The 26411-nt window shown below is 35.0% G+C and overlaps 1 protein-coding gene, 1 long non-coding RNA gene and 2 pseudogenes across 3 annotated transcripts; 3 read left to right on the top strand and 1 right to left on the bottom strand.

Moving 5' to 3' along the window:
- Positions 1-921: 921 nt before the first annotated feature.
- Positions 922-8054, top strand: LOC147496971 (prohibitin-3, mitochondrial pseudogene; annotated as a pseudogene). The gene is made up of 2 exons (XR_015194981.1): positions 922-1850; positions 7738-8054. The product of XR_015194981.1 is annotated as a prohibitin-3, mitochondrial pseudogene (transcript).
- Positions 8055-8569: 515 nt separating this feature from the next.
- LOC147496972 (uncharacterized) lies at positions 8570-9011 on the top strand. Its single transcript, XR_015194983.1, has 2 exons — positions 8570-8696; positions 8788-9011. It is a non-coding gene; the product is annotated as an uncharacterized LOC147496972 (long non-coding RNA).
- A 436-nt stretch (positions 9012-9447) lies between these two features.
- On the bottom strand, positions 9448-13680 carry LOC147496973 (glyceraldehyde-3-phosphate dehydrogenase, cytosolic). The gene is made up of 12 exons (XM_086559776.1): positions 13421-13680; positions 13315-13338; positions 13140-13240; positions 12941-13056; positions 12772-12871; positions 12232-12378; positions 12064-12124; positions 11870-11967; positions 11550-11692; positions 11365-11448; positions 10202-10291; positions 9448-9646 (listed from the first exon to the last, which is right to left on the bottom strand). The coding sequence occupies exons 1-12, from the start codon at positions 13422-13424 to the stop codon at positions 9601-9603; spliced, it is 1014 nt and encodes a 337-aa protein (XP_086415902.1). The 5' UTR covers positions 13425-13680; the 3' UTR covers positions 9448-9600.
- A 1244-nt stretch (positions 13681-14924) lies between these two features.
- LOC147496974 (uncharacterized) lies at positions 14925-17072 on the top strand (annotated as a pseudogene).
- Positions 17073-26411: the final 9339 nt, after the last annotated feature.

Raw genomic sequence — 26411 nt, forward strand, 5'->3', positions numbered from 1 at the left:
TATTGTAAAGTATGAGCAATGATTGTTAATTCCTACTAGAGTATGAACAAAGCGTGTTCATCCCTATTAGAGCTATGAACAATGGATGTTCATAGCTCATGACTATGAACAACTATTGTTCATAGTCCAATTTTGGTATGAACAAAAAATATTCATAGCTCATGACTACTAGAGTGTTCATCACTACCGAACTATGAACAATCATTGTTCATAGTCCAATTGTGATATAAACAAAGAATATTCATAGCTCATGATCATTGTTCATAGTCCAATTGTAGTATGAACAAAGAATATCTATAGCTCATGACTATGAACATTGGTTGTTCATAAGACAATATGGACTATGAACACTGAACAGTGAGTGTTCATAGCTACTGAACTATGAACAATCACTGTTCATAGTCCAATTGTGATATGAACAAAGAATGTTTATAGCTCATAACTATGAACAATCATTGTTCATAGTCCAATTGTTCTAGAGTTTGGTCGATCGGTTAATTATCATATCAAAGACTCATTTACTGATTTGAGGTAATTGTTCATAGCTGATGCACTATTTGAGGTAATGGCGGCCAATTGCGACTTTGATTGGAAGACAGGGTCTACCTCTTTTAGAGTAGAAAGGACACTTTCTACTATGTCATTCATTATTATTGCGTCATTGTAATCCACTAACCGGGCCAACTTATTTTGTCTTTGGGAGTGATTTTAATTCAAATTCTAGGTTCGTGGGCTATTTAAATGTAAAAATTGAGTTTGTGAACGATTAAAAGAAAACCATGTCCTTTGTTTTAAAACGAAATTGGGCCATGAGCCTAATTTCTTGAATACCTTAATTTTCCTTTCCTAAAACACCCAAAAAAAAAAAAAAAAAAAAAAACGCACGATCAATGCACGTGCAAATATTCCAATACTTGCAGAAAAAGAAAACCTTAACATAAAACAACAAACCCACCGCATCCCCATACCAAAAAAAAAAACCCTTCTCTCCCAAAAAAACAATGGCTAACAATCAAGCCGCAATTAAGTTCCTCAACAACGCAGCCAGCTTAGCCGTAGGTCTAGGCATAGGAGCCGCTGCCGTAAACTCATCACTCTACACAGTTGACGGCGGTCAACGAGCCGTTCTCTTCGACCGTTTCCGTGGCATTTTAGAAAACACAGTTGGTGAAGGAACTCATTTCTTGATCCCTGTTTTACAAAAACCATATCTTTTCGATATTCGCACCCGCCCACATCACTTCACTTCCATGTCAGGTACCAAAGACCTTCAAATGGTCCACTTAACTCTTCGCGTCTTATCCCGCCCCGAAGTTTCACGCTTGCCAACCATATTTAAGACACTGGGGCTGGAATACGATGACAAGGTGTTACCTAGCATAGGAAATGAGGTTTTGAAAGCTGTCGTTGCGCAGTTTAATGCTGACCAGTTGTTAACTGAGAGACCACATGTTAGTGCATTGGTTAGAGAGAGTTTGATTAAGCGAGCTAATGATTTTAATATCGTCTTGGATGACGTGGCGATTACGCATTTATCTTATGGACCGGAGTTTTCTAAAGCGGTGGAACAGAAACAGGTGGCCCAACAGGAAGCGGAGAGATCTAAGTTTGTTGTTATGAAAGCTGAGCAGGAGAAGAGGGCGGCTGTTGTTAGAGCGGAAGGGGAGAGTGAGGCTGCTAAGTTGATTTCTGATGCTACTCTTGCTGCGGGTATGGGGTTGATTGAGTTGAGGAGGATTGAAGCTAGTAGGGAGAATGCTGCGACGTTGGCTAGATCGGGGAATGTTGTTTATCTTCCTAAGGGGAATGATATGCTTTTGGGACTTAATGCTGGCCATTGATAATGGATGGTAAATGCTCTGACCTCTCTTTTTGTTTTGTATATATACGTGTGTTTTTTGGGTGTTTCGGCATATCCTTTTAGTTTAGATTGTAATGAATATATGTCTTGCTTTGGTCATATTTATTGAGCATAATTGCTCTATTGTAGTGTGATTAATGTCTTAGACATGGAAAGACATTGTTTGGATTGTCAAAAACTATTTAAGTGGTTGGTAGTTTAGTTAGTGCATTGCCAAAAACTATTAAAGTGATTGACTGTAGACCCTTTGGGTTGCTCAGTCCCTACTTATAGAGCTATAGCAATGTGGACGCCGCCAAGTATGAAGGCCTAGTACACTGTCAAGTATCAGTTATAAAGGTATAGTCTGTTTTTATGTGTTTATTTTGGACATTTTGGTATATCAGTTTAGCTTAGATTGTGATAAATATTACTAAAACTATGAAAGTGGTTGGTAGCTTAGAATAGAGAACTGGGTCCAGGGACCATTTCTTTTAGGAAAAGGTAATCTTAGAGAATCGTTAAAAAATTGGCGGATGGGATCTTGTATGTAATGTGGAAAAGGGAGGAATTTATCTTTTACCCTTCTGGTAGCATGTTCCTTCTCCAAGGAATATAGAGATTCACTTTAGAGCTTTTGGGTTGCCCAGTCTCTACTTATAGAAATCTGGAACCGGGTTCTGGCTTGGTACACGGCCTGATGAGTGATGACCAAGTATCACTTGTAGCAGATTTGGTATGTTCCTAAGGAAGGCAGTTATTTAGGTTTATGTGCAGAGCATGGAACTGCAGCGTATTCCAGGGTATAGACGCCAGTCTAGGGAGTGTTGCTAGATAAGAGCTAGATTTTTTAATGTGTATGCCAACAGAAGAAGGGAAGGATTTGTAATGACCTTTACAGGTTCATTGGAGGGTTGTGAAGCCTGTGATGTTATGTCCTTGGTTTGAGCATTTGGTTGGACCTTTTCAACTTTTGTACCCTCTTGTTTGTGATTCTCATTTGAGTGGAACTCTTTGCTTCTGCATCTTTTTTATTTCACCTGTCAAAGGATGAGTATCCACTGTCAACCTATTTGGATATCTCAGACTATCTAGATGATATTGCCCCCCCCATACTCTTTGCATATCAATAAAACCTCTTTTTCATCCAGAATTAAATTAGATCCCCCGCCTAAATATTTAACCTTAAAGGAGGACGTCAAAGCATAAAACCATAGTAGATGTATTCTAAATGGTTTAGATGAGCAACATCTTAGTCGACCCCCTAATAAAAAAAGATTGACATGAGAAGACTATAAGTCACCCTCAAGAAGCCAAGCACTAGGCGTCCAACGAGTCAGGTAATGTCATAGGCACCTTTGATAACATCCCAATATCTACGATGTTTTGTGATCACAAACTCTTGAGCAAATTGCCAGGTTGCTCTTGATCAATATGCCTAGAAATGGTGGGGGCTCATTTCAATTGATGACTATGTCTTGTCCTGTATGACCATCACACACGAGCTTCTAGCTCAATTGGTTGTGTACCCCTCTCCTCATGGGAGAGGTTGCAAGTTCGAATCCCACCAAGTGTTGGTTGGGATTTCTTTATTGTGTAATTATGTGATGGGCCTTTGGGCCAGGTGAGTCTTCGGGCTAGTGACAAGGGTGCTACTATGATAGGTGAACCAAGGAGTGAAAGCAAGTCTTCATGGACAAGGTGGAAGCGGTTGGGTCTACTCAAAATGGCGCATCGGCAAGAGCCTTCGGGCTAGGTTCCCTTCGGGCAATGTAAGCCTTCGGGCTAGTGTCCCTCCGGGGTTGATGAGCCTTTGGGCAATGTAAGCCTTCGGGCGAGGGTCCTTCGACATAACCGGTGTGGGTCTGCCTTAACCCTCTAAATATTTCATAAAAAAAAGTGACCATCACACATCTATTGAAAGTAATTGCCACACTAACTGATTGGTTGATTATTTCTCTATCTTTGTAATACATTTTTGTTGGTTATCCCATGTAAGAGGTAAGTAAAAGAATAGTATCTCACTACTTCTGTATTGTAGAAATATTTGTTTCTGAATAAGAGGTATTAAATATATAATGAGTCATTGTTTTTTGTTGTGGTAAAACTTGTTTGTTACTAATTGAATAAAATTTGTCAGATCAGGGGCTCATGCAGAATTAAGTCCTAAGTTTCTTCATGCACATAAATGACTTATTCGATCAATTATTTTTTTGATAGACTTTTCCTCTATCACATTAGTTTCGATTAATAAAATTATTGTTCTGTGGCATTTTTTTTTTCTTTTGGATAGACTATTGCTATTTGCTAGTCAAGTTTTAGCAAGTCCCTGGGTTTCAACTCAAAAGGACCTTATTCTTGTTAAGTGTATGGTTCGGATAATACAAGGATGTGGAAGTGGAGATATATGTTGGTCAAGGCCAGTCTTATCCACTAAGGATGAGTATCCAAGGGTTTTCACTACCATCCTATTTTGGATGTCTTAACCCATCCTGTTTTGTACTTTTTTCATATCAATAAAATGTCTTTGTCATCCAACAGGGCACTGGATCTTCCAACTAATTTAGTAGGCTCATATAACACTTAGGGAAGAATTAAATCTTAAAACTATTGTATATGTATTGTAACTTTTAACTGGTTTAGATGAAGAACACCTTAATTTTTCCCATCATCAGAGGAGAAACTTTCACACACTCGAATGTGCACAAGACTCAGTTAAACCCGGGGTGGATATTATAAACCAATATCCGGCGCGAGGCACTAAATTTCACCAGTAGTGGCTTGACGGCACCTTTGATGACATTTAACTTTTTTTTTGTGAAAGTTGGCTTCTTGGGTGCCTTAGGTGTAGAACGGTTCTTGTAATTATTATTATTATTATTTTAATAATTTTTTTTTTTTTTTGTTTGACGAGTGATCTTTATTGAGAGGGTAGTGAAAAGCACAATATTACAGTAAGAACTAAAAAATAAAAGTAGTGAGTGAGAACCTCACCTGGTTACATGGAAGAAATGCAAAAAAGAACCTCACCTGGTTGCAGTTTTTGTAATTTCATCAGTGCCTTCCTCACCTTTGATAACGTCAGTGTTTTGCAAAATGAACTAAGATGTGCGCCTTGAGGGGCTCCTGACAGCCTTTGGCAGAAAACGGCACCAAGGACCTTGAAGACAATTTTCAATTTTTTCATACTCATTCGTATATAAATAGTTCAATTTCGAATTAGAATTAAAAGTTAATTTTTTATTGTGATTGAGGCATAATCTCATTTGCTTCTGAGGCGTGCCTTAGTGTCTTAAGGCTCTTATACTTTTTAAAACCATGGATACCATGCCAATATCAATGATGTTCTGTGAGGACAAACCCTTGAGGAAATCAAGGGTGCTGTAGATCAATATTCCTAGAAATGGTGGGGCATTGTGTTATCGGCAGACCCTGCTGTGTCCTGTAAGGAAGTTGAAGTGGAGATATACATATATCGAGACCCTTTTGTGTCCCCCTCTAATATATCCATGTTATTTAGTTATAATGATCATTATTTGTGAATTTGTATTATTTTTTGGTATCCTACTTTCATTTAAAAGATGGTGCATTTATCTCTTACATTCATTTTTCTGTCCAATTTTTTTCCTAGGATCTATTAGGGACACAATATTTGAACAATTGAACCACCAAAATGGTGAAGGGATCCTAATATTAAAGGGAAAATTTGGAAAAAATAAGATACCCCTTATCGCCTAATTGGGGTGCTATTATCAAATAGGCCATCACCAGAACCACCGTGCCCTTGCTAGTGGAGTCACCTGTTCCATATCGTGTCATGTGAACCTCAAGCTAATACGACACTGGATACAAATGTGTCATGTCATCCGTGTCAGTGCGACACGACACTAACCTGGGTATGGATACAAATAGAGATACTGCTTCGAACACATCCCTCGCGTATCTTTTTAGATGTTGTAGCAGACTTGCGTCACGGAAAATGAAAGGGAAAAAGAAGAGAGATTAGGAGAGAAACAATAAGAGCAGCTCTGGGACTTGGAAATGACGCTATTGGACATCGTGTCATACACTTCAAAATACATGTCCTAATTATTAATGAACCTTGACGCCGGGGACACCAACACTTTTAGGAGACTTTTAATCCACTTCAGAGATATCCAAATTGTGTAGTAGCTATAGCCTTATAGCGAATACAGGTCTTTTACTCTTACTTGTGACTGAACTATTTTGTTGCTCTTTCTTTTTAGCAACGTAATTAGGATACAATTGTACATAGATGAAGTGCAGGTATAGTGGATGTGTTTTTATTGACATTCATTTAATTGCCTTGTAAAGGCTAAAATTTCATAAATAGTGCAATAATATTGGAAAAAAGTGATCAAAATATAGAAACTGCTTCTTGGGCGCCTTATGCATCCAACTGTGTAAAACATCATTGGTGCCTTTCACGGCATTCATTACCAATGATGTTCTGTGATCACAAACCCCTGTGGAAACCAAGGATGCTCATCAGACTCTTGTGGTTAAACTTTTTTCTAAGTAGTTGACATGAAAATTGTCAGATCAAGGACTCGTGCATGTTTTGCGTGTGAGTTTCTTAATGATCATGGACATACATGAGGTTAGGTTCGAGTCATTATTTTTTGGATAGACTATCGCCATTATATGGATTGTCTCCTGAAAGAATAAATCTTATTCTGAAAGTGTTAACATTACCAAACAATGAGCCAAATGTATAGTTCATAAAATGTAAATGGGAGATACATATATCTTGGGGCCCTCTTGTGTCGCACTCCAATAGCCCAGGTTATTTTGGGATGATGATAGTTATTTATGAAATAATTATTACTTTGTGTTACCCTACTTTCGTTTAAGGATAGGGTCCCGTTTCATGCATTTCTCTAGTTTCTATTAGAACCACAGGATGTGAACCACCTAAATGGTGAAGGAATTCCGATATTAAAGGGAAAAATAAGATAATCCGTCTCCTAATTGTGATGCCATTATCATACAGGGCATAACACAAAAACTGTTTCCTTGCTAGTGGAGTCACCTGTTCCAGATCGGGTCATCTCTCGGATACAATCATCTGTGTCACTGCTACACAACATTAACCTAGGTTCAGATACAAATGAGATACGGCTGAGAGCGTATCCCTTGCTTATCTCTTGAGAGGTAGAAGACTTGCGCCAGGGAAAATGACGGGGAAAAAGAAGCTAGAGGCTGAGATCTAGAAGCGCGGGGCACTTCATACATAGTGTTGTGTTCCCTCGACGTTCTTCGACATGTGTCATACACTTCAAAATACGTGTCCCAAGTAGTTAGGTACCTAGATACTCCAAAGGCTTCTAGAACACTTTTAACCCTCTTCAGAGACTGTCCAATTTGTGCATTAATTATAGCCATAAGGTAACAAAGAATTTTGAATGCTTTGGCTCTTTTGCTCTAACTTGTGACTGAACATTATCTTGGTTTTTGTATGAGCAATACACTTAGGATACAGTTGTACTGGGATGAAATTTAGGCATTTTTGGTGAGTTAAGATAGCATGGCGCTTTCTACTAGTAATGTTGGGTTGTACATAGATGAAATTTAGGCTTTGTTTGGTGGGTTGGATACCACGGCCCTTTCTATTAGTATTGCTGTTTTATGAAATAAGTTTTGCATGATTGGAAATAATTTTAAAAAAAAAAACAATAATGGTAAAACTATTGAGATTGGTTAATGAAGTGATACCATCTAAAAATAAGTTAATGATGTGATTACTCGAGAAAAAAGAGCCAAATGCAAGCAATAAAGGTGAATGCTAGAAGATTTCTTTATGTTTCAGTTTGAAATTGACTTGCATGCAATCCCTTTGCTATAACATGTCTGATGTTATCTTTCGTTTGTTGCAGGATTTTGATTCCTCTGAGGCGTGAAGGTTGAATTATGCTTTGTCTTTGCACATCCAGTGGGAATCGTCTCAGCAATAGTTTTACATTTCAATCGCTAGACATTTTAAAAAAAACATTTCAATCACTAAACTAGTTAATATCAGGGCCTGTTTTTAGTATCTTAAAGAATGTAGGATTTATCTGTCCCAAGTAATAATACCATGGATTGGAAATTAAACTTATGTTAGTGTTTCTTGTTTTACGGTTGAGAAACTTATAAACCGTTTCTTATATTTCTTATAATTGTAGTTTGTGGCTTTGTGCTGCTTTTATGATTATTGTTTGTGCTGCTTTTTTATGATAACTGTTATCCAATGGTTACTGTTTGTGCTGCTGGGGTTCTACTCTGTCATTCTTTGTGGTATGTTGATTTTGGGGTGTTATTATTCCGAGAAATTGTTTAGGTGAATCAGGCTGTGCTTCTTTAAACTGCAAATTTGTAAGCCTTTCCAGTCAAAATTTGAACTTGATTTTCACCTGCCAAAATCCATCAAGAAATTAGAAATCTAGTAGACTGCTATTCTATGACCGATAAGCCGTAGCAGTATTTCCATCCTATTTTATGCCTTAGCCGTTTTACTTGCTCTAGAAGGAGAAGTTTTCAAATGTGCGCCGCAAACAAGCTCAGCCTATTGATATTTTCACTTGGAGGTGTGTATCATCCAGGGTCTGCAGTAAAGCTTCTCTAACAATATCTTGAGTTGAATGTGTTGCTAAGTATCGTTTTGTCGTGCTTTTGAATTTTGGCAATTTTGTAAACTTCAAACTATTAGGAAATCGAGATAGTTACGAGTCCTTTTATTTTTTCGTCCTTTCAAATCGAATCCATTTTACTTTGTGAAACTTCAACCACACTGCCATGTTACACCTGGTCAACGTCTCCTAATCGAGGGGTCTCAAACTTCAGACCCCTTGTGAGTGTTGAAATACTCCACTAAAGCATTGACCAGATCTAACTTACTGACCCGCAATTTGGGCTTCTTCCATACTTAGGATAGAGCTCGGCAAAAGAGATGAAGTCTGAATAGGTTGGCTCTTAGCAACCTAGTTCAATACTTCAATGTTACTTGAAAGAGTTGTATCCTAGATTCCTAGGTTGGGGCAGTTGGGCCGGCTTCACTGCCTCAAGCCATTTAGTTGGAATTCTTCCTATGTTCTAGGGTTAATTGGAATTTACTAAAACAAAATAGTCAGAGGGAGAACATTTATAACTCCGCAATGAATCCAATGAAACAATCACACGGGTCTGGCAATGCAACTTTGGAATATTTGCAACGGAATAAAGAACCTTGTCAGCACAAAGAGTTCATCCCCAGCTTGAGAGACTTTGAATACTTTTAGGCACAATCTGCACAATGGTACACCAATACTATCCCTCGTTGGATGGGTTAAACTGAATTACTTGCAAAGAGGATCTGAGTTAATTGTTAAATAAATATGTTACAAGTATAACCAAAAACCAGTTTCTGGTGAGAAGAAATTCAAAACGAGAAGCTTTGCTTTTAACATTTCTCTGCCCAATGCAAATATGCAATCCACAGGCTCCACAACAGGCTAGACTGACAAGGATTGTTCACTGCATTGTAAAAAAAAACAAATGCATACAAAATATAACTGAAATATATAACTGAAAGATCTGGCATGAAATAAAAAATAACGGAACCAGCTTGCTTAGGGAAATAGCATTTATATTAATAAAACAAAAACGAGAAGAATCTATTAACTGTCTAGGACAACATTGTTCCAACTGAATTTATTCCAAATCATCTCTCAAAAAAGCCAGACAACACTGCATGCCGAAAAGGATGGCGTCCAGCCAAAAGCTTACTTAGTGGCAGCCATATGAACGATCAAGTCGATAACACGTGAGCTGCAAGAAAAACAGAACCCCATGAGATATTTAACAAACAATAATGAAAATGCCAATGCCAATGCCAATGCCAATGCAACTTCTTGTGGCCAATCAGTTGAATGCACGCACTGAAGTGATTGTTAGCTGGATGATTAAACGACCATCAAACTATGATTAAAAACTAGACCAATGCAAGTCTTTCATATAGACTGAAAAGTAAATATACGAGGAGTCTACTTGTTCTGATTTCGTATTCTAGAGAAACTAGGTGCAACAGAAACAAAAGAAAATATTGCGGGCACTATATTATTCTAGTAACAAAAATAGTATATCAGGCACCCATACAGAATCAAGTACATGTACGGTTAAGTAGGATTTTTAGGATAAAAAAGAACGGACCATTCTAGATATTGGGTAGAAAGAAAAAAGCGAGAACCCCATTCTCAAGACCCCCCATGGTATAGAACAGGCAGGACATTCAAGTCGGAAAATACAGAAGGTACTTCGTATTTACAAATAGGCCTTACCGGGAGAGCAAGTAAGAAACTAAAATCAGGAGAAGTAGAACATTACCTGTAACCCCATTCATTGTCATACCACGAGACAAGCTTGACGAAGTTATCATTCAAAGCGATTCCAGCTTTAGCATCAAATATGCTTGACCTATTGTTGAAAACAATTTTACAAGGCATTAGAAATGGGCATACTACATGAAAGACTATAGAAACTAATCTCAAACAAATGACAAGCCTGATTCCTAGGGATTGTAGTATAAACAGTACTTAGTTTAACTTTATTAAAACTTTATTTTTTGTTAAATGGTCATACAACATATGGTAAAACATCACTGAAAATTATAGAAAATATCAAGGTTTCAAAAACTAATCAATCATCTATAACCTACATTAAACACCAGCTAGGATCCCACACCATACTGATGTAATTCAAAACCAAACCAAATGACATCATGTGATGTCAATGTCAAAAGGACTCAACAGAAATGGCCAAACACTTCAACCACAAAAAAACTGGAAAGAAAAAGTATGGAACTGAAATGCTTTGTCCTATAACATTTTCACCAAATACTTCAGAAGCTTCATACTGTACATTAAAGACCATCTAGGATCTCATACTGTACTGATGTAATTCAAAACCAAACCAAAGGACATCATGTGATGTCAAAAGGAGTCAACGGAAATGGCCAAACACTTAAAACCACAAAAAGAACTGGAAAGAAAAAGTATGGAACTGAAATGCTTTGTCCTATAACATTTTCACCAAATACTTCAGAAGCTTCATACTGTAATGATGGCATAACAAAAATAGGAACTTTTTAAAAAACAAAGATCAGTGCACTGAGGAAACATATTAAGTTTCTCTTGGACAGAGTTCAATACAGTCACCTCAACACATCCCACGCCTTCATAAAATTTGAAGAAGAAATTTAGTTTTAAAAAATCAAGATTTAACAAATGAAAATATAAGATAACATAAAACACATGTATTAGAAATACTATGAAAATTTGCAGAGCACACAACTGAGCCACTTGGCTGGACCAGCAATTCAAAAAATTCAATGCAGCCACATCTTAAAAACAATATTTTTATCAAAGGTTTGTTTGTTGGAGACTTCATGACAAAGCAAATGCCCCATTGGAAAAATTAACGAAACTTAAATTTTGAACAGAAATTCCTTGAAAAATACACCAGAACATAACATCAACAACAATTCATACCTATTGTCACCAATGAAGTCGGTGGAAACCACATCATCTTCAGTGTACCCCAAGATTCCCTTCAGCTTGCCCTCAGATTCCTCCCTGAGCATTGCAGACTTATAAGTTAGAATACACAGGGACTTGATTACAGTTAGCAGTTGAACATTCATTAAGATAATAAAAACAATACACACAATCCTTACTTGATTGCAGCTTTGATCTGATCATAGGAAGCCTTCTTCTCAAGTCTTACAGTGAGATCAACAACCGAGACATCAACAGTAGGAACACGGAAGGCCATTCCAGTGAGCTTTCCATTTAGTGCTGGCAAAACTTTTCCTACAGCCTTCATTACCAGAGAAGACGATACAATTATAAATTATTAAAGCATCACTGGACAATGTAACAAGTAACAGAAAAACAGAAACAGCGCTATTCCATAAGGAACAGAACATGTTTTATTACCAAATATTGTAAACATAAAACATTCTTGGGGATATGGAAGAGCAGTTCAACTAAATACCTTGGCAGCTCCAGTGCTGCTGGGGATGATGTTAAAGGATGCAGCTCTTCCACCTCTCCAGTCCTTGCTTGATGGGCCATCAACAGTCTTTTGGGTAGCTAAATCAGAATATCATTTAGAAACATACAAATCAATCCCCAAAGAAAAAAAAGGAAACACATAACTGGTAACTAACATCAGTGCCCTCAACTTACCAGTAATGGAGTGGACAGTAGTCATCAGACCTTCCACGATTCCAAACCTATCATTGATAACCTGTCATATTATAAAACATGTCACTAACAAAAGAAATCATTTTTTAACAGCAGAGATACTGAATTTCAGAAAATCTTTAACTTAACACCATTGAAATATAAACAAACCTTGGCAAGGGGAGCAAGACAGTTGGTAGTGCAACTCGCGTTGGAGACAATGTTGATGTCCGACTTGTATTCATTCTCATTGACACCAACAACAAACATGGGAGCATCTGCACTTGGGGCAGAAATGACAACCTTCTTAGCACCACCCTGTGCATTGACAACCCAACACATTTTAGAAACCAATATATATAAATTAGTAGAGGCAAACAAGAAAGTCAATACATAAAAACTACAGAACCAGGAGTGAAATAAAGAAATCCACTTCATTTCAATCCTATCAGTAGAATTTCTTCTAGGAATAAAATGAAATCAAATTCATTTCAATCTGAACAGTCACTTGAGAATCCAACCAAGTAAACTCTGAACTGTGACTTCATTCGAATAGACTCAGATCACTGCACCCATTTTAGAATTAAGTGACTAAAACTATTTCATTTCAAAATAGTATAAATAAGAAATCTCAATTTGGTGAAGTATAATATAATAATCCCATTTTTATAAACATTTACAAACCACACAGAACAAATTAGGGGGTAGAACCTTCAAATGAGCAGCAGCTTTGTCCTTGGTGGTAAACACACCAGTAGATTCAACAACATATTCAGCTCCAGTATCAGCCCATGGAATCTCATCAGGGTTCCTACCCAAACAATAAAAATAATTAAACAACTACAAACAAACACAAATCCAAAACAATAAAATCACATACCTGCAGCCGAAAACAGTGACTGGCTTCTCACCGAAGAGAAGAGTCTTCTCATCCTTAACCTTAAGTTCATGATGCTTCCACTGTCCATGAACACTGTCATACTTGAACATGTATGTCTGTTTGGGCGCAAAATTAAACATTTGATCAGATCCAACACTTAATAATGATAACAACAAACAAATCCAATCTATAACAGTACCATGTAATCAGTGGTGATGAATGGATCGTTAACAGCAACAAGTTCGACATCATCTCTTTGCAGGGCAACTCTAGCGACCAAGCGTCCAATCCTTCCAAACCCTATAAACAATAATCAATCATCAAGATCCGATCCGATCAGATTCAACAAACAAACTAATTAACAGATCTGGTACCGTTGATTCCGATCTTGATCTTTCCTGGAAAAGAAAATTAAATTAAAAACAATAGATCAAGAAAAAAGCGTAGTAGATGAAAAGGAATAAGAGGACAAGGATATACCCATGGTCTTAGTCTTAGTGAATGAGATCAAATAAAATAGTTTGCTGGTTGGGACTGGAGCGTAGTAAGTGGGTTCGATTTTATAGGGAAATGGCGCTAGGGTTGCGGGTTTCTCGTGATATTTTGTCGAAAAATTAAATTTCGTGATTTACTTCCTTTTTACTTTTATTTTATTTCCCAATATATATTTTATTATTGGCGGTGACTTTTCTTGTTTCGTCGACATATTGAAACCATTCCACCATCAAATACCATGCGCTGTTTTTTTAGTTAAAGCCTGCATGCTTGCTTTTAAGTGTTAAAGGGTAAACATTCACATCACTAGATTCGAATCTACTATCTATATACTAAAGTAGAGACTTCTAATGGAGGATTTTCTCTCTCCTATGTGGCACTCTAATATGAGAGTTAGTTTTTTCTTTCTCCTATGTGGCACTCTAATATGAAAGATAGTTTTTTTTAATAGCCTACAATCCCAAGTACATGGAACTTCTTTGGAGAGTTTGAGTGTATTTATAATTATTATCTAAGACCATTAATACTGAGTAGTTGAGAATGCTCCCAGTGACCCACGTCAGCTCCCCTTTTTTCTCTCAAACTGACACATCAAATTTTACTTAAAAAAATGAATTCTACGCCATTTTTTTTGCAATTTCAATTGTTCGTAGCCCAAAATACATAAAAACCCAAAATAGACAAGTAGATAAAAACCTCTTTCTTAAATCTTATCTCATTCTTAAATCTTATCTCCATTCTTACTCAGTTCTTAAATCTTATCTCCAAACAAAACAAGAAGTTCTCTTTCATTTTAATACCGTGTTTCAGATCAAAGGCTTAAATACCATCTTTGCTTCTTCAATCATCACCAATCTAAGATCAACAGTTATCTTTTTTTCCTCTGTGAATCACTCTCTCAAATCCGTTCTCTATTTTTAAAAGTTTATCTTGCGAGTTGTCACGGTAAGACTACATCCAATCTTATTTTCCTCGAAATCGTAATCTCGACTTTTATATATTACAAGGTTACAAGGAGTCGCCACAATGCATCATCAATGCCGGAAATAAGACCGATCTTCTATGTAAGGATATATTCTTTGCAAAGCCTTATTAGATCCAATCTTTTTTAGTTTACAATAGCGAGAGGCAAATGACGAGTTTTATTGACTTGAAATGAAAACTCAATCAAATAAATTGTGTTTTATGAGTTTTAGGTGAATAGGAAGAGTGATGCCTCTTATCTTTCATTTACGTTTTTATTTTTTTTTTAAAATTAGGTTGTTTAACTAGATATGGGTTTACAACAAAATGTGTATGATGATAATAAGAAATAAAGCAGCTTATCCCCCGCCTCGATAAAAATCTTGATATTTCTAATGCAGATGTAGATGAAGATGGAAACGAAGATGAGATATAAAAAGAAGTAAATAAAACCGGTTCGGGTTAAGGGTGGGTCTTCCTCTTCAAGCCATTATTAGGAAAGAGATTTTGGAACTTGGGTTTCCGGATGATTGGTGCGAAATCAAGAATTGGTGGTGATTACGCTTATTATGAGAATAGTAAAGCTAAACTTGATCGACTTTCGCTCCGTAAAGTTAGGTTACAATTAACAAATTTAGTTTCATTTAATGTTTTGGGTATTCATTGAGTTATGTTTTCTAGGCTTATGATGTGTCGAGAGTGAATGTGTCAGGAATTGGTGACGATTTTAATGATAATTTCACTCCGGTAAAGTTTAGTTACAATTAACAAATTTAGTTTCATTTAATGTTTTTGGGTATTCATTGAGTTATGTTTTCCAGGCTTATGATGCGTCGAGAGTGAATGTGTCAGGAATTGGTGACGATTTTAATGATAATTCGATTTATGGAGTTTAAAAGGCGATTGGTGTGAAGGTTCAGAAAGTTGTTGGTCCGGAAGTATCGGCTTTACTTGATCATGATAGTGACATGTCTCGATTTGGTTCGGATGTGGAGGACTTGGAAGAGGATTTTGTTGTGCAGGAAAATGTTCCGGAAGAAGGAGAGGGTGGTAAGTTTGGATGAGAAGATAAATTTGAATGAAAGCGATAGTAAGCAATGGGGCGCGGTGGATAATGACTTGGTTCATGATTTGGATAGTTTACAAGAAGATATATAGCAAATTTGTTGAGGAGAAGCCGAGAGTTTGGCGTCTTTTAGATGAACAATTTGATATGGTATCAAAACCATTTACAAGGTTTCCTTCTTTCAACATGGCAAGGGTAAGTCCCCACTGACCCTTTTATGACACTATTGAGTAGGATTGTTTGTTTGTCAAGTGCATGTGAGGTATTTTCCCCACGTGCCTTTGCTTGTTCCTTTAATAGTTTGATTGCTATGAAGTTATCATTTTCTAATTAAGCAAGTCCGCTCTTATTGGTAAATTTTTATTTGTGTGTATATAGTCATGAGCTGTGAAACATGAAACTATTGAGGCATCGGGATGACTAGGTTCAGATTGCAACTATACACGTAAGTACTTCAAGAGTCGAGTTGGTGGGGTTTTGTGATTTGTGGTATACTGTTGGTAGTTAGACAAGTCATGGTGCTACTAGGTGACAAACTGACAATGCATTATAAATTGTTGGTGGAGATAACTAGCTTGAAAACATGATCGTAAACAACCAAACTTATGTATTCCTTAATAGCTAGCTAATATTACGACATTACATGATTTTCTGTCCAAAGAAAATGTTCCTCCTCATGGTACATGGATTAGCTGAGACTTGGGCGTTAAATTTTTAGACAGTCCTTTTAAAACACACATAACCAAAAATGCTGAATTATTTTCTCGCCATTATAAATATTTTTGACATTTGTTGAGGAGAAGTCGAGAGTTCGGCGTCTTTTAGATGAACAATTTGATATGGTAAATTTTTATTTTCTTATGGAAGTAATGTCAACGAGGCTGCCCAATTTTTTTTTGAAACCATTATTATGTCTTTTTTTAAAAAAATAAAAATAAAACAACTATAGCAACAAAGCTTCCAAATGCAAGGGTAGCTTTGTTGGTAACCTTGCATTGGAAATACTCTAACAGTTTGACTGTTTTGTTGCGTAGCAATAATCGATGGGAATGGAGACGGAAAGTGATAGTGAATTAAATGGTTCTGTTGTTGCCGAGGACGAAAGCCTTGCAGATAAACTTAATTTTTCCCTTAAAGGCCATGTTAAAGATGAACTGGAACTTGATGCCAAGTATAAAGTTCCTACAGATATCATTTGTGAAAATGAGGGGTCAAAAAATGGTGAAGCTGGGGAGTCACCGCTAAAAAAAAGGTGTAGAATATGGCGAGATGTGTGATAATGATGATGATGAGGTAGTACTGGTGGAGGAAAGTAGTGGTGAGTCTGAGTTGTGGGACTGTGACTCTGTGAGACTATTGTATCTACATATTCAAATTTGGATAACCATCTAGGGAAAATAGAAGTTCCAAGGATTGGCACTCATGTAATTACTCTTCGAGGAAAGTAGAAGCTCCCAGTGGATAATGTCAAAGAAGCTCGAGGATCAAGATCTGATAAGCAGAAGAAGAAACGACATAGTTCAATAGTTAAATTTGTGCAATGCGTTTCAAGCTTATGACTAATTTGATTAATTCTTTGGCTGACTACGGTTTTGCTTTTATCAGTTTTCAAAAAAAGACAAAATACTCGAGTCCTTGGCTTAAAGCAAAGCCAAGAGAAGCGTCATCGAAGCCGAGCTTTTATGATCAAATGCCCGAACCTCGATGGGTCATTTCGATGGGTAGTTGTGCAAATGACGGTGGCTACTACCACTACTCCTACTCGTTGTTCGTGGGTCGCGACAGATTGTGCTCGTTGACATTTATGTTCCGTGTTGTCCTCCAAAATGAAGCTTTGCTCTATGGAGTTCTTCAACTTCATAAAAAGATCAACCGACGAAAGGATTTCCTCCATTGGTGGACCAAGTGAGGATCCAGAGTGATACTCACGGCGGAATGTCACCTGCGGTGTGTGTTTCAAAATGTTCGAATAAAACCGGTTATATGGGACTCTACCGTTCTCCACAAAAAAAAGAATACCGTGGATTATTTGTTATGGTAGCAAGTCTTCTGTTCTATATTTTGTGATCTAACCCTTTTACCCTTTGTATTTACTCGGGGTTAACGCACTATATAAGTCTAAATATTGTCTAATATGTATGAGCTTTTGTTCACACCATGCATTTTCAACGGTTGTTGTATGGTGGACAGTCACTTTGGTTATGTTTTTCCCACCCTACTAAGAGAAACTGCCTGTCAATCATTTCTTTTTCCTTGGGCAAATAGCAGGGTAGGACGGTAGGTATACAAAAGATACTTTTGGTGGAGGAGCAGAAGCAATAATGTTTGTTTAGTCATTTCAGGGCCACGTTCATTAGGATCATATCTGCAACCAAATGAACACATCGTTAAACATTCCAGAGAATCTGACTCAAATCAACTTCGTTCAGTTCGTTGTAATTTACTTTCATAAACCATCACGTGGAGCACGAAGGAACACGTGGGTGATGAGTTTTCACTTTAGGGGTGCCACTTTTTTTCCAAAACAAAAATTTTCCTAATTCTGATTTTTTTGAAAAAATAAATGGACCGAATTGATGTGTTTTCAAAATCCGATCCGATCTGATTTCAGATTTTTTAATATATTACGGTCTATTTTATATAGTTACTAAATTAAAACTGCAGCTAGGTTACAAAACAAATAAAAACCCTCGAGAAATAGAACATTGTCTCTCTTACAACTTCAAGAAATTAATATTATCATTGTAGTACAGATATAGGTGGTAAAGGACTTTTTACGAAAGAAATAGATGAGGCATTTTTAAATAGTGATATTGATATTGTTGTTCACTCCATGAAAGATGTACCTACATATTTACCAAATGGTACTATTTTGCCTTGCAACCTTCCCCGAGAGGATGTTCGAGATGCATTCATTTCCTTGAGTGCAGCTTCTTTAGCAGAGCTTCCACGGGAGTGTTGTTGGTAGTGCTTCACTTTCGAGGGAGACAATCACAAATACTCTACGTGATATCCGACACTCAAGGTTAGTGGTTTCATAAATACTATGTTTTGTTGGCGTTAATTAGGTTCCATCTACTCTAGAGGTAGCAAATCCTTTTAACAAGATCACAGGCATGATCTTGAATTACGAGTTGGTAATTTATGGGCCAAGATTTTTGTTTTGTGAAGAGTGTCACAAAAATAAAAATTTGTTTGTCATCATCTGTTATACTACCAAAGAATGCTCGATAGGGTCAAATTCAAATTTCCTAACTTAATCAGCGGCCATTGCTTTGTGTTGCTTCTCATTAATCCATAATGAGCTTCCATTTGCCTTAAGTAAATCTTTTACACAAAATAGCGATTTGAAACTGCTTCTAAGCAAAACACTAACCTTGGTGCGTCTTAAATTACTTTCGAATCGAGACATTGCCCTTTACTTTTTAACCATATATATAGCTTAAATAACCTAGACGTCATAGAAACTTCAAATGCATTAACACTACTTTGAAACTGTGTGATCATTACATACTACTGAAACCTGATACCAACAGTACCTAACAATCCAACTCTACACAGAGCACTTCAAAAAGTTGAGTCACAGAGAACATAACATTTGATATTTTGTTTGGTGCAATAAGAACAACTGAGTAACTGACTACAGAGAACATATAATTCAAACTTTGAGATGGATATCAAATGGCTCAGAGCTTGAGGTTTTTAACCTGTTGAAGAATGACTTGATGTTAATACTCATTACATCTTTGTGCATATCTTTATTTCATTGTCAACATTAGCCAGTTTGTTAACAAACATTCTTTGTTTGAAACCTAACTCGCCGTGAGAGTTCATGCAAATGACAACTATAACAAGTTATGGGAAAAATCTAGAAAAAAGCATCTATAAATAACAAAAATGATGTTTATTATATACCTTGCACACGGATTAAAACCTTTATGGAAGTCAATATCAAGGGCTAGGTGAGGAGTCCCATTTAGTATACTACTAGATCCTACTTCTCCCAAAAAGAGAAACCCTTCTCCACAGAACCTTTATGGTTTGGGTAGTTTCGAAAATCCTTTTCATAGCTAGACATGTTCAAGACAACTTTGGGGTTCTTTTTCGAGGAATCCAAACCCGTTTGATTATTGAAATCCAATGTTCCAAATAGCTTTTGCTCGGCAGAGGCTAAAAGCTTGAAGCATCTCTTCCGCTTTTGCTTCCGCAAAAATCCTTTCTCCTTCATCTCTTCATAATACTTCCAGGCCTCCTCCAACTTTCCATTCAAAAAGAGTCCATGTATCAAGACTATATATGAGCTCCGGTCAGGGCTCAATCCATTCTCACTCATCTCACTCCACAGCTTGAAAACATTTTCAATCTGATCCCACCCATTTAACTTTCTAATCAACATGATATAAGTATCATTAATGTGGTGGCATCCAAAGATTTTTCATCTTTTCCAAGAGCTCAAATACCTCTTCCCCAGTTTTAAGGATGCCAAAAAAAGCATGATAAGTCCTAATTGTCGGGGAGAAACCCTTTTGCAACATCTCATCAAAGACCACCTTCGCTTCTTCCACCCGATGACCCTTACAAAGAGGCTTGATTAGTGAATTATAAGTAACAACATTTGGTTTGAAACCCTTCTCTTCCATGGTCTTCATTAAATCAAAGGCTTCTTTCACATGCTTACCTTTTGCTAATACATAAATGACAAAGATTGTAAACCTTTCTATCGGGAGAAACACCCAAATGCTTCATTCGATTAAATAGCTTGAGAACTTCATGACTTTTGAAATTGAAATTGAATGATTATCCTGTTTATCACCTTACAATTATAATGGTGGTTATTCTTCCAAAATCTTTTTATGTATGGACTTGAAAGCAGGGCAATAACATCCCCTCAAGGTCACCGGCGAAGGCAAGATCGGTCAATTTCCAACCCATCCTACCAAATGTCATTCATGTTAGGATAAAAATAGCATAATAGTGTACCATTTGGAGTAACCTCAGCCAATGTAATTATGCACTTGACATGTATTTTAGTTTATGAAGGAATCGTGTAATTTATTATGATACACAAAAAAAATGATCAATTTCTTTATACTATTTGTCCCTAGGTTCTGATTGCGGATACATGAATTCCACCTACAACTCATTTACTCATTCCACTTCTCAGCCACACACAATTGGTTTTTAATAATCTCTTTCAACAATATATCATCTGGAATATTATCTTTTATATATATATATATATATAAATATCTAGAATATTATCCATGCTTTTTAATGTTTAATATAATATCCATTTCTACTTAATCATAAAATAATAATAATAATAATAATAATAATAATAATAAACTGAAAAATATAGTTAGCCTAAAGTCAATTTTAAAAAATTGCAAGTCCGGCCATAGGTCGGGCCAAATAGTTAGTCTTTAAAGTTCTTTTCCCGACCTCGAGGTTGTCCACGTCGACAAATTTTAAGTACCCAAAATTAGTCACGAGAAAATAGGAGAAATAAAATTTTAACTACCCACGAGAATCAGGATAAAAAAAATGAAACAATGAATCGGCAAAAAAAAAAAAGGAAACAACATCTAACAGAGATTATTATTATTATTTTATTTATTTATTTACTTACTTTCCAAAACCCAAACAACACTTCATCTTCCCATCTCATCCCCATGACAGTTGATAAGCGTATTTTTTGTGGGATCATTAAAAAGATAAACATATGATTTTAAGGCATGTATTCTTCTTGAATACTCAATCAAGTAGTAGTATTGTTATAAAACTTAGATCTTTGCATTGTTAGGTTCTAAATTGTTTGCTCTAATGATAAAATATACATTGTTTGTTTTTAGTATAGTATTGTCAAGTACTTAGTTAAGTTCTCATCGATTGAACTATCTGAGAGATTATGATTAATCGACTTAAATTAGTTGTGGTACGTCAAAAAACATGTTTCTATCATAATTTGTCGTAACTTAGTTTAGGCCTTGGAGTGAAGGCAACAATTTTACAGTTTTACTGTTTTTGCGCTTGGTATATATTGATGTCTCATTTGATATTGCCAGTCGAGACCTCACCAAGTGCAATGTTGGCTTGACCTTTTCGAATGCGTCTTAATTGCTACTCTGACTGTGAAGTGTAATTATATTGATTTTTATTTGTGGAGTGCTGATTGATGCTACAATCGGCAAGTTAACTGTCCAAATACTTTGTCAAACAGCTGTGAAAGCTAAGGTAGGACTCTCATCTAGATTTGAAATTGACATCGATTTGTCTTTCGCTACTGCTGATGCATCAGCCAGAAAAGATGTATGCATTACACTTACTAGATCAAAGTTTGAGAACTTGCAATCCCGTTAAAAAAAAATATAAAAACATAAACCCTTCAAACAAAGTATGCAATGAATCATTAGCTATCAATATACATATATTATTTATTCAAGTGAACTTTAGGCTTTTGAGTCATTAGCTATCTATGTAGCAAGTCCGGCCATAGGCCGGGCCAAATGGCTAGTATTTGGAGTGTTTGAGTGTATTTCCAATTCTTATATATTTGATCAAATAAAACAAATTACTAAAAAATATGTGATTTGTAAAAGGTAATTTATTTCCTATTACGAATCAAACACTTTTAGTGTTCCAATTCTTATATATTTTATCAAATAAAAAAAATTGCTAAAAAATAGATGATTTGTAGAAACTAATTCCCTATTACAAATCATACAAATTTAGGGTCTATGATAAAGCACCAACTTATTTCGAATATATCATTAACACGGCCTCAAAACATAGTTAAAAACAATTACACAAAAAATAACATCATAAAATATATAATAGAATAACGGCAAAGCAATAATGACAAATATTTTCAAAAATATATAATACTAAATGAAACTAACGGCAAAAAACAATTAATGGGGAACCGAAAACTGGATGTAAATTAATACATCAAACTAACCTCAAATAATATTTAACGGGAAATCGGAAACTAGATGTAAATGCAAGCATTAAACTAATCTTAAAAAGTAATTAATATAAAATTGGAATATGGATACAACTGCATTAAACTAACCTCAAAGAATAATTAACGAAAAATCAAAACTTGGATGCAAATACATCAAACTAACATAAAAAAAAAATTGTCATAAAATCGAAAACTGTATGCAAATGCATTGAGCTAACCCTCAAAGATTAAATTAACGGAAAATCGGAAACTAGATGCAACTGTATTGAGCTCACCTCAAAGAAAAATTAATTATAAATTTGAAACAAGATGCAAATGCGTGGAACTAATCTTAAAAAATAATTAAGGTGAAATCGGAAACTGGATGCAATTGCACTAAACAAATCTCAAAAAATAAATTGGATGCAAATGCATTGAACTAACCTTAAGAAATAATTAATAGGAAATCGAAAATTGGATGCAAATTCATTGAACTAACTTCAAACAATAATTAACGGGAAATCGGAAACTAGATGCAAATGCAACTTTATCAAATAATAAACGAGAAATCAGAAACTGGATGCAAATGCATTAAACTAATCTCACATAATAATTAACGGAAATCAAAAATTGGATGCAAATGTATTGAACTGACCTCAAATAACAATTAATAGGAAATTGGAAATTGGATGCAAATATATTGAACTAACCGAAAATAATAATTAACAAAAAATCAGAAACTGGATGCAACTACATTGAACTAATCTCAAAAAATAAGTAACGGGAATTGGAAATTGGATGCAATTGCATTGAACTAACCTCAAAATATAAATAATGGAAAATCAAAAACTGGATGCAAATGCATTAAACTTACCTCAAAACATAGTTGGGTTATATGTTGTGGGAATGTCTCGATAAGTATAGTTTTGCATTTAAAATGGTGTTTATCTTATCTCTTTCCAAATGATTGTGAACTCTTTGCTATTCAAGTAGCTTCAATATATATAAATTTCACATTATTAGGCAATCTCACAAAACTTCAATCAAACTTCTTTTATTAAACAACAAAATGAAGTTAAAGGGTTTACCAAAGGTGAGTTATTTTTTTTAATGGAGAGTGAGGTTTTCATGCTATAAGAAATTTGGTTAAGTGATTAATATAATATTAATATATAATAGTTTTGCATATTTGTAAATATTTTTCAGTATAATTAATATAACAACACCTGTTCGTAGATAATCTTTTAAGATTTCACATAGTGAGTCATGCATAATTTAAAGAATAATTAATGGGAAATCGGGAACTGAATAATCTTCGATGACCCCACATAGTAAATCAAGCATAATTTACTTTTTATGTCATGTTTGCAATGACATTACAGATGGATCAGTAGAAGTTGGTATTACACACCACATTGGATAATTAAAAAAAATCGGAAACTGGATTCAAATACATAACTGAGCTTAAAGAGTAATTAACGGAAAATTGGAAATTTTATGCAAATGCAATAAACTAAACTCAAAAAGTAATTAACTAGAAATCGAAAACTGGATACAATTGCATTAAACTAACGTCATATAATAACTAACGAGAAATTAGAAATTGGATGCAAATCCTTGAAAAATATTTAACGAGAAATCGGAAACGGTATACAAATATATCAAACAAATCTCATATAATAATTAATGGGAAACCGGAAACTAGATGCAAATGCATTGAACTAAACTCAAAAAATAATTAACAGAAAATCAAAAACCGAATGTAATTGCATTGAACTAACCTCATAGAATAATTGGTGGGAAATCGAAAACTAAATGTAATTACATTGAAATAATCTCAAAGAATAATTAATGGGAAATCAAAAACCGAATATAATTGCATCGAACTAACCTAAAAACATAAATAATCATAAACTAGATGCAGATGTATTGATCTAACCTTAAAGAGTTATTAACGGAAAATCGAAAATTGGATCCAAATGCAATGAACTAATCTCAAAGACTAATTAACGAAACATTGAAAAATGAATGAAATTGCACTGAACTAACCTAAATAAATAATTAACGGGAAATTATAAATTTGATGTAACTGCATTGAACTAACCCTAAAAAATAATTAACGGAAAATCGAAAACTTGATGCAAATGCATTGAACTAATCTTAAAGAACAATTAACATAAAATCATAAATTGGAATAAACTGTATTGAACTAACCACAAAGAATAATTAACGGTAAACCAAAAACTGGATGCAACTGCATTAAACTAAAATCAGAGATTAACTAACGAGAAATCAGAAATTGGATGCAAATGCATTGAAATAACCTAAAAAAATAGTTAACTGAAAATCGAAAGTCGGATGTAACTGCATCGCAATGACCTCAAAGTATAAATGTCTGTTTTTTTAGCCTTCTCATATGAGTAATTACGAGTAATTAGGACCCCAAAACGAAAGTGAGTTTATAAAAACAGACTCTTACTTGTATGCAAATTGTATAGAAATTGTAAACTATCGAACTAACCTAGAAAAACAATTAACGGAAAATCAGAAACTAGATGCTGATGTATTGAACTAACCTCAAAGAGTAATTAATGGGAGATTGGAACCTGAATGCAAATGCAATGAACTAATCTCAATACTAATTAACGAAACATCGAAAACTGAATGCAACTGTACTGAATTAACCTTAATGAATAACTAACGGGAAATCATAAAGTGGATGTAATTGCACTGAACTAACCTCAAATAATAATTAACGATAAATCGGAAACTTGATGCAATTGCATTGAACTAACCTAAAAGAATAATTAATGAGAAATTAGAAAATGGATGCAACGTACTACATTAAACTAACCTCAAAGAATAATTAATGGAAAATCATAAACTTTATGCAAATGCATTGAACTAATAACCCTAAAACATATTTGTATTATATGTAGGGGGAATAAATGTCTCGACAAATATAGTTTTGAATTTTAAGTAGTGTTTATCATAATTCTTTTATTGTGATTAGGAATGCTTTGTTATTCAAGTAACTTCAATATTATCTTCGACACATTGGGCATTCTCACAAAACTTCAATCAAACTTCTATTGTTAAACCTAACAATAAAAATAAGTCGATTAGTTTTATCAATGTTTGATGCTTCCTTTTTATAGAGAGTGGTGCAAGAAATTTAAATGAGTAATTAATATAATTTTAATATCTCATAGCTATGCATAGTTGCTAATATTTTTTAGAATAATTTAATATAATGACACCCGTTCGTAGGGCACGTTAATGTGATAAATCTTTTCAAGTGGGAGTAGTGTATTATTTGAGAATATGGAAACAATCAATCTATTTTAGTGATTTGTACACATTAGTATGTAAGCCGAGTGGTGATGATTTACCACTAAATCACCATAAATCTAATAAAACTAGTATACAAGCTAGATTGAGTTTAAGATAATTTTATTTGAAAATTACGGATTAATATCCTAAACCACAAAGTGAAGAGTCTATCTCAATTTGATCCCTTAGTTTCCAAGTACTTACGCACCATAATTACTACTCATTAACGTATTTCGGTTTATTTTCAATATAAATATATTCTGATTCGAAAATTTACCGCTAAATCACCATAAATCTAAGAAAACTATTATACAAGCTAGATCGAGTTTAAGATAACTATATTTAAAAATTATAGATTAATATCCTAAATCACAAAGTGGAGAGGCTATCATCCCTTAGTTCCCAAATATAAGATAGCTATATTTTAATATCGCTGCTCATTAACGTATTTCGGTTTATTTTCAATAAAAATATATTCTGATTCGAAAATTTGTGTGACATTTTGTAAAGCCCTTTCAACACACAAAATATTTAATATATCCCGGGCGTATGCCCGGTCCAAAATCTAGTAAACTGGACTGTTACTAACCTAAAACTACTTTAAAATAGGAAAAAACTGTGAAAAATGTCAATGTTTGGGCCATGCTCAGCAGAAAACCTTTACTGTGCCA

This window comes from Coptis chinensis, chromosome 5, assembly GCF_015680905.1.
Source record: "Coptis chinensis isolate HL-2020 chromosome 5, ASM1568090v1, whole genome shotgun sequence".
In the NCBI taxonomy this organism is placed as follows: domain Eukaryota; kingdom Viridiplantae; phylum Streptophyta; class Magnoliopsida; order Ranunculales; family Ranunculaceae; genus Coptis; species Coptis chinensis.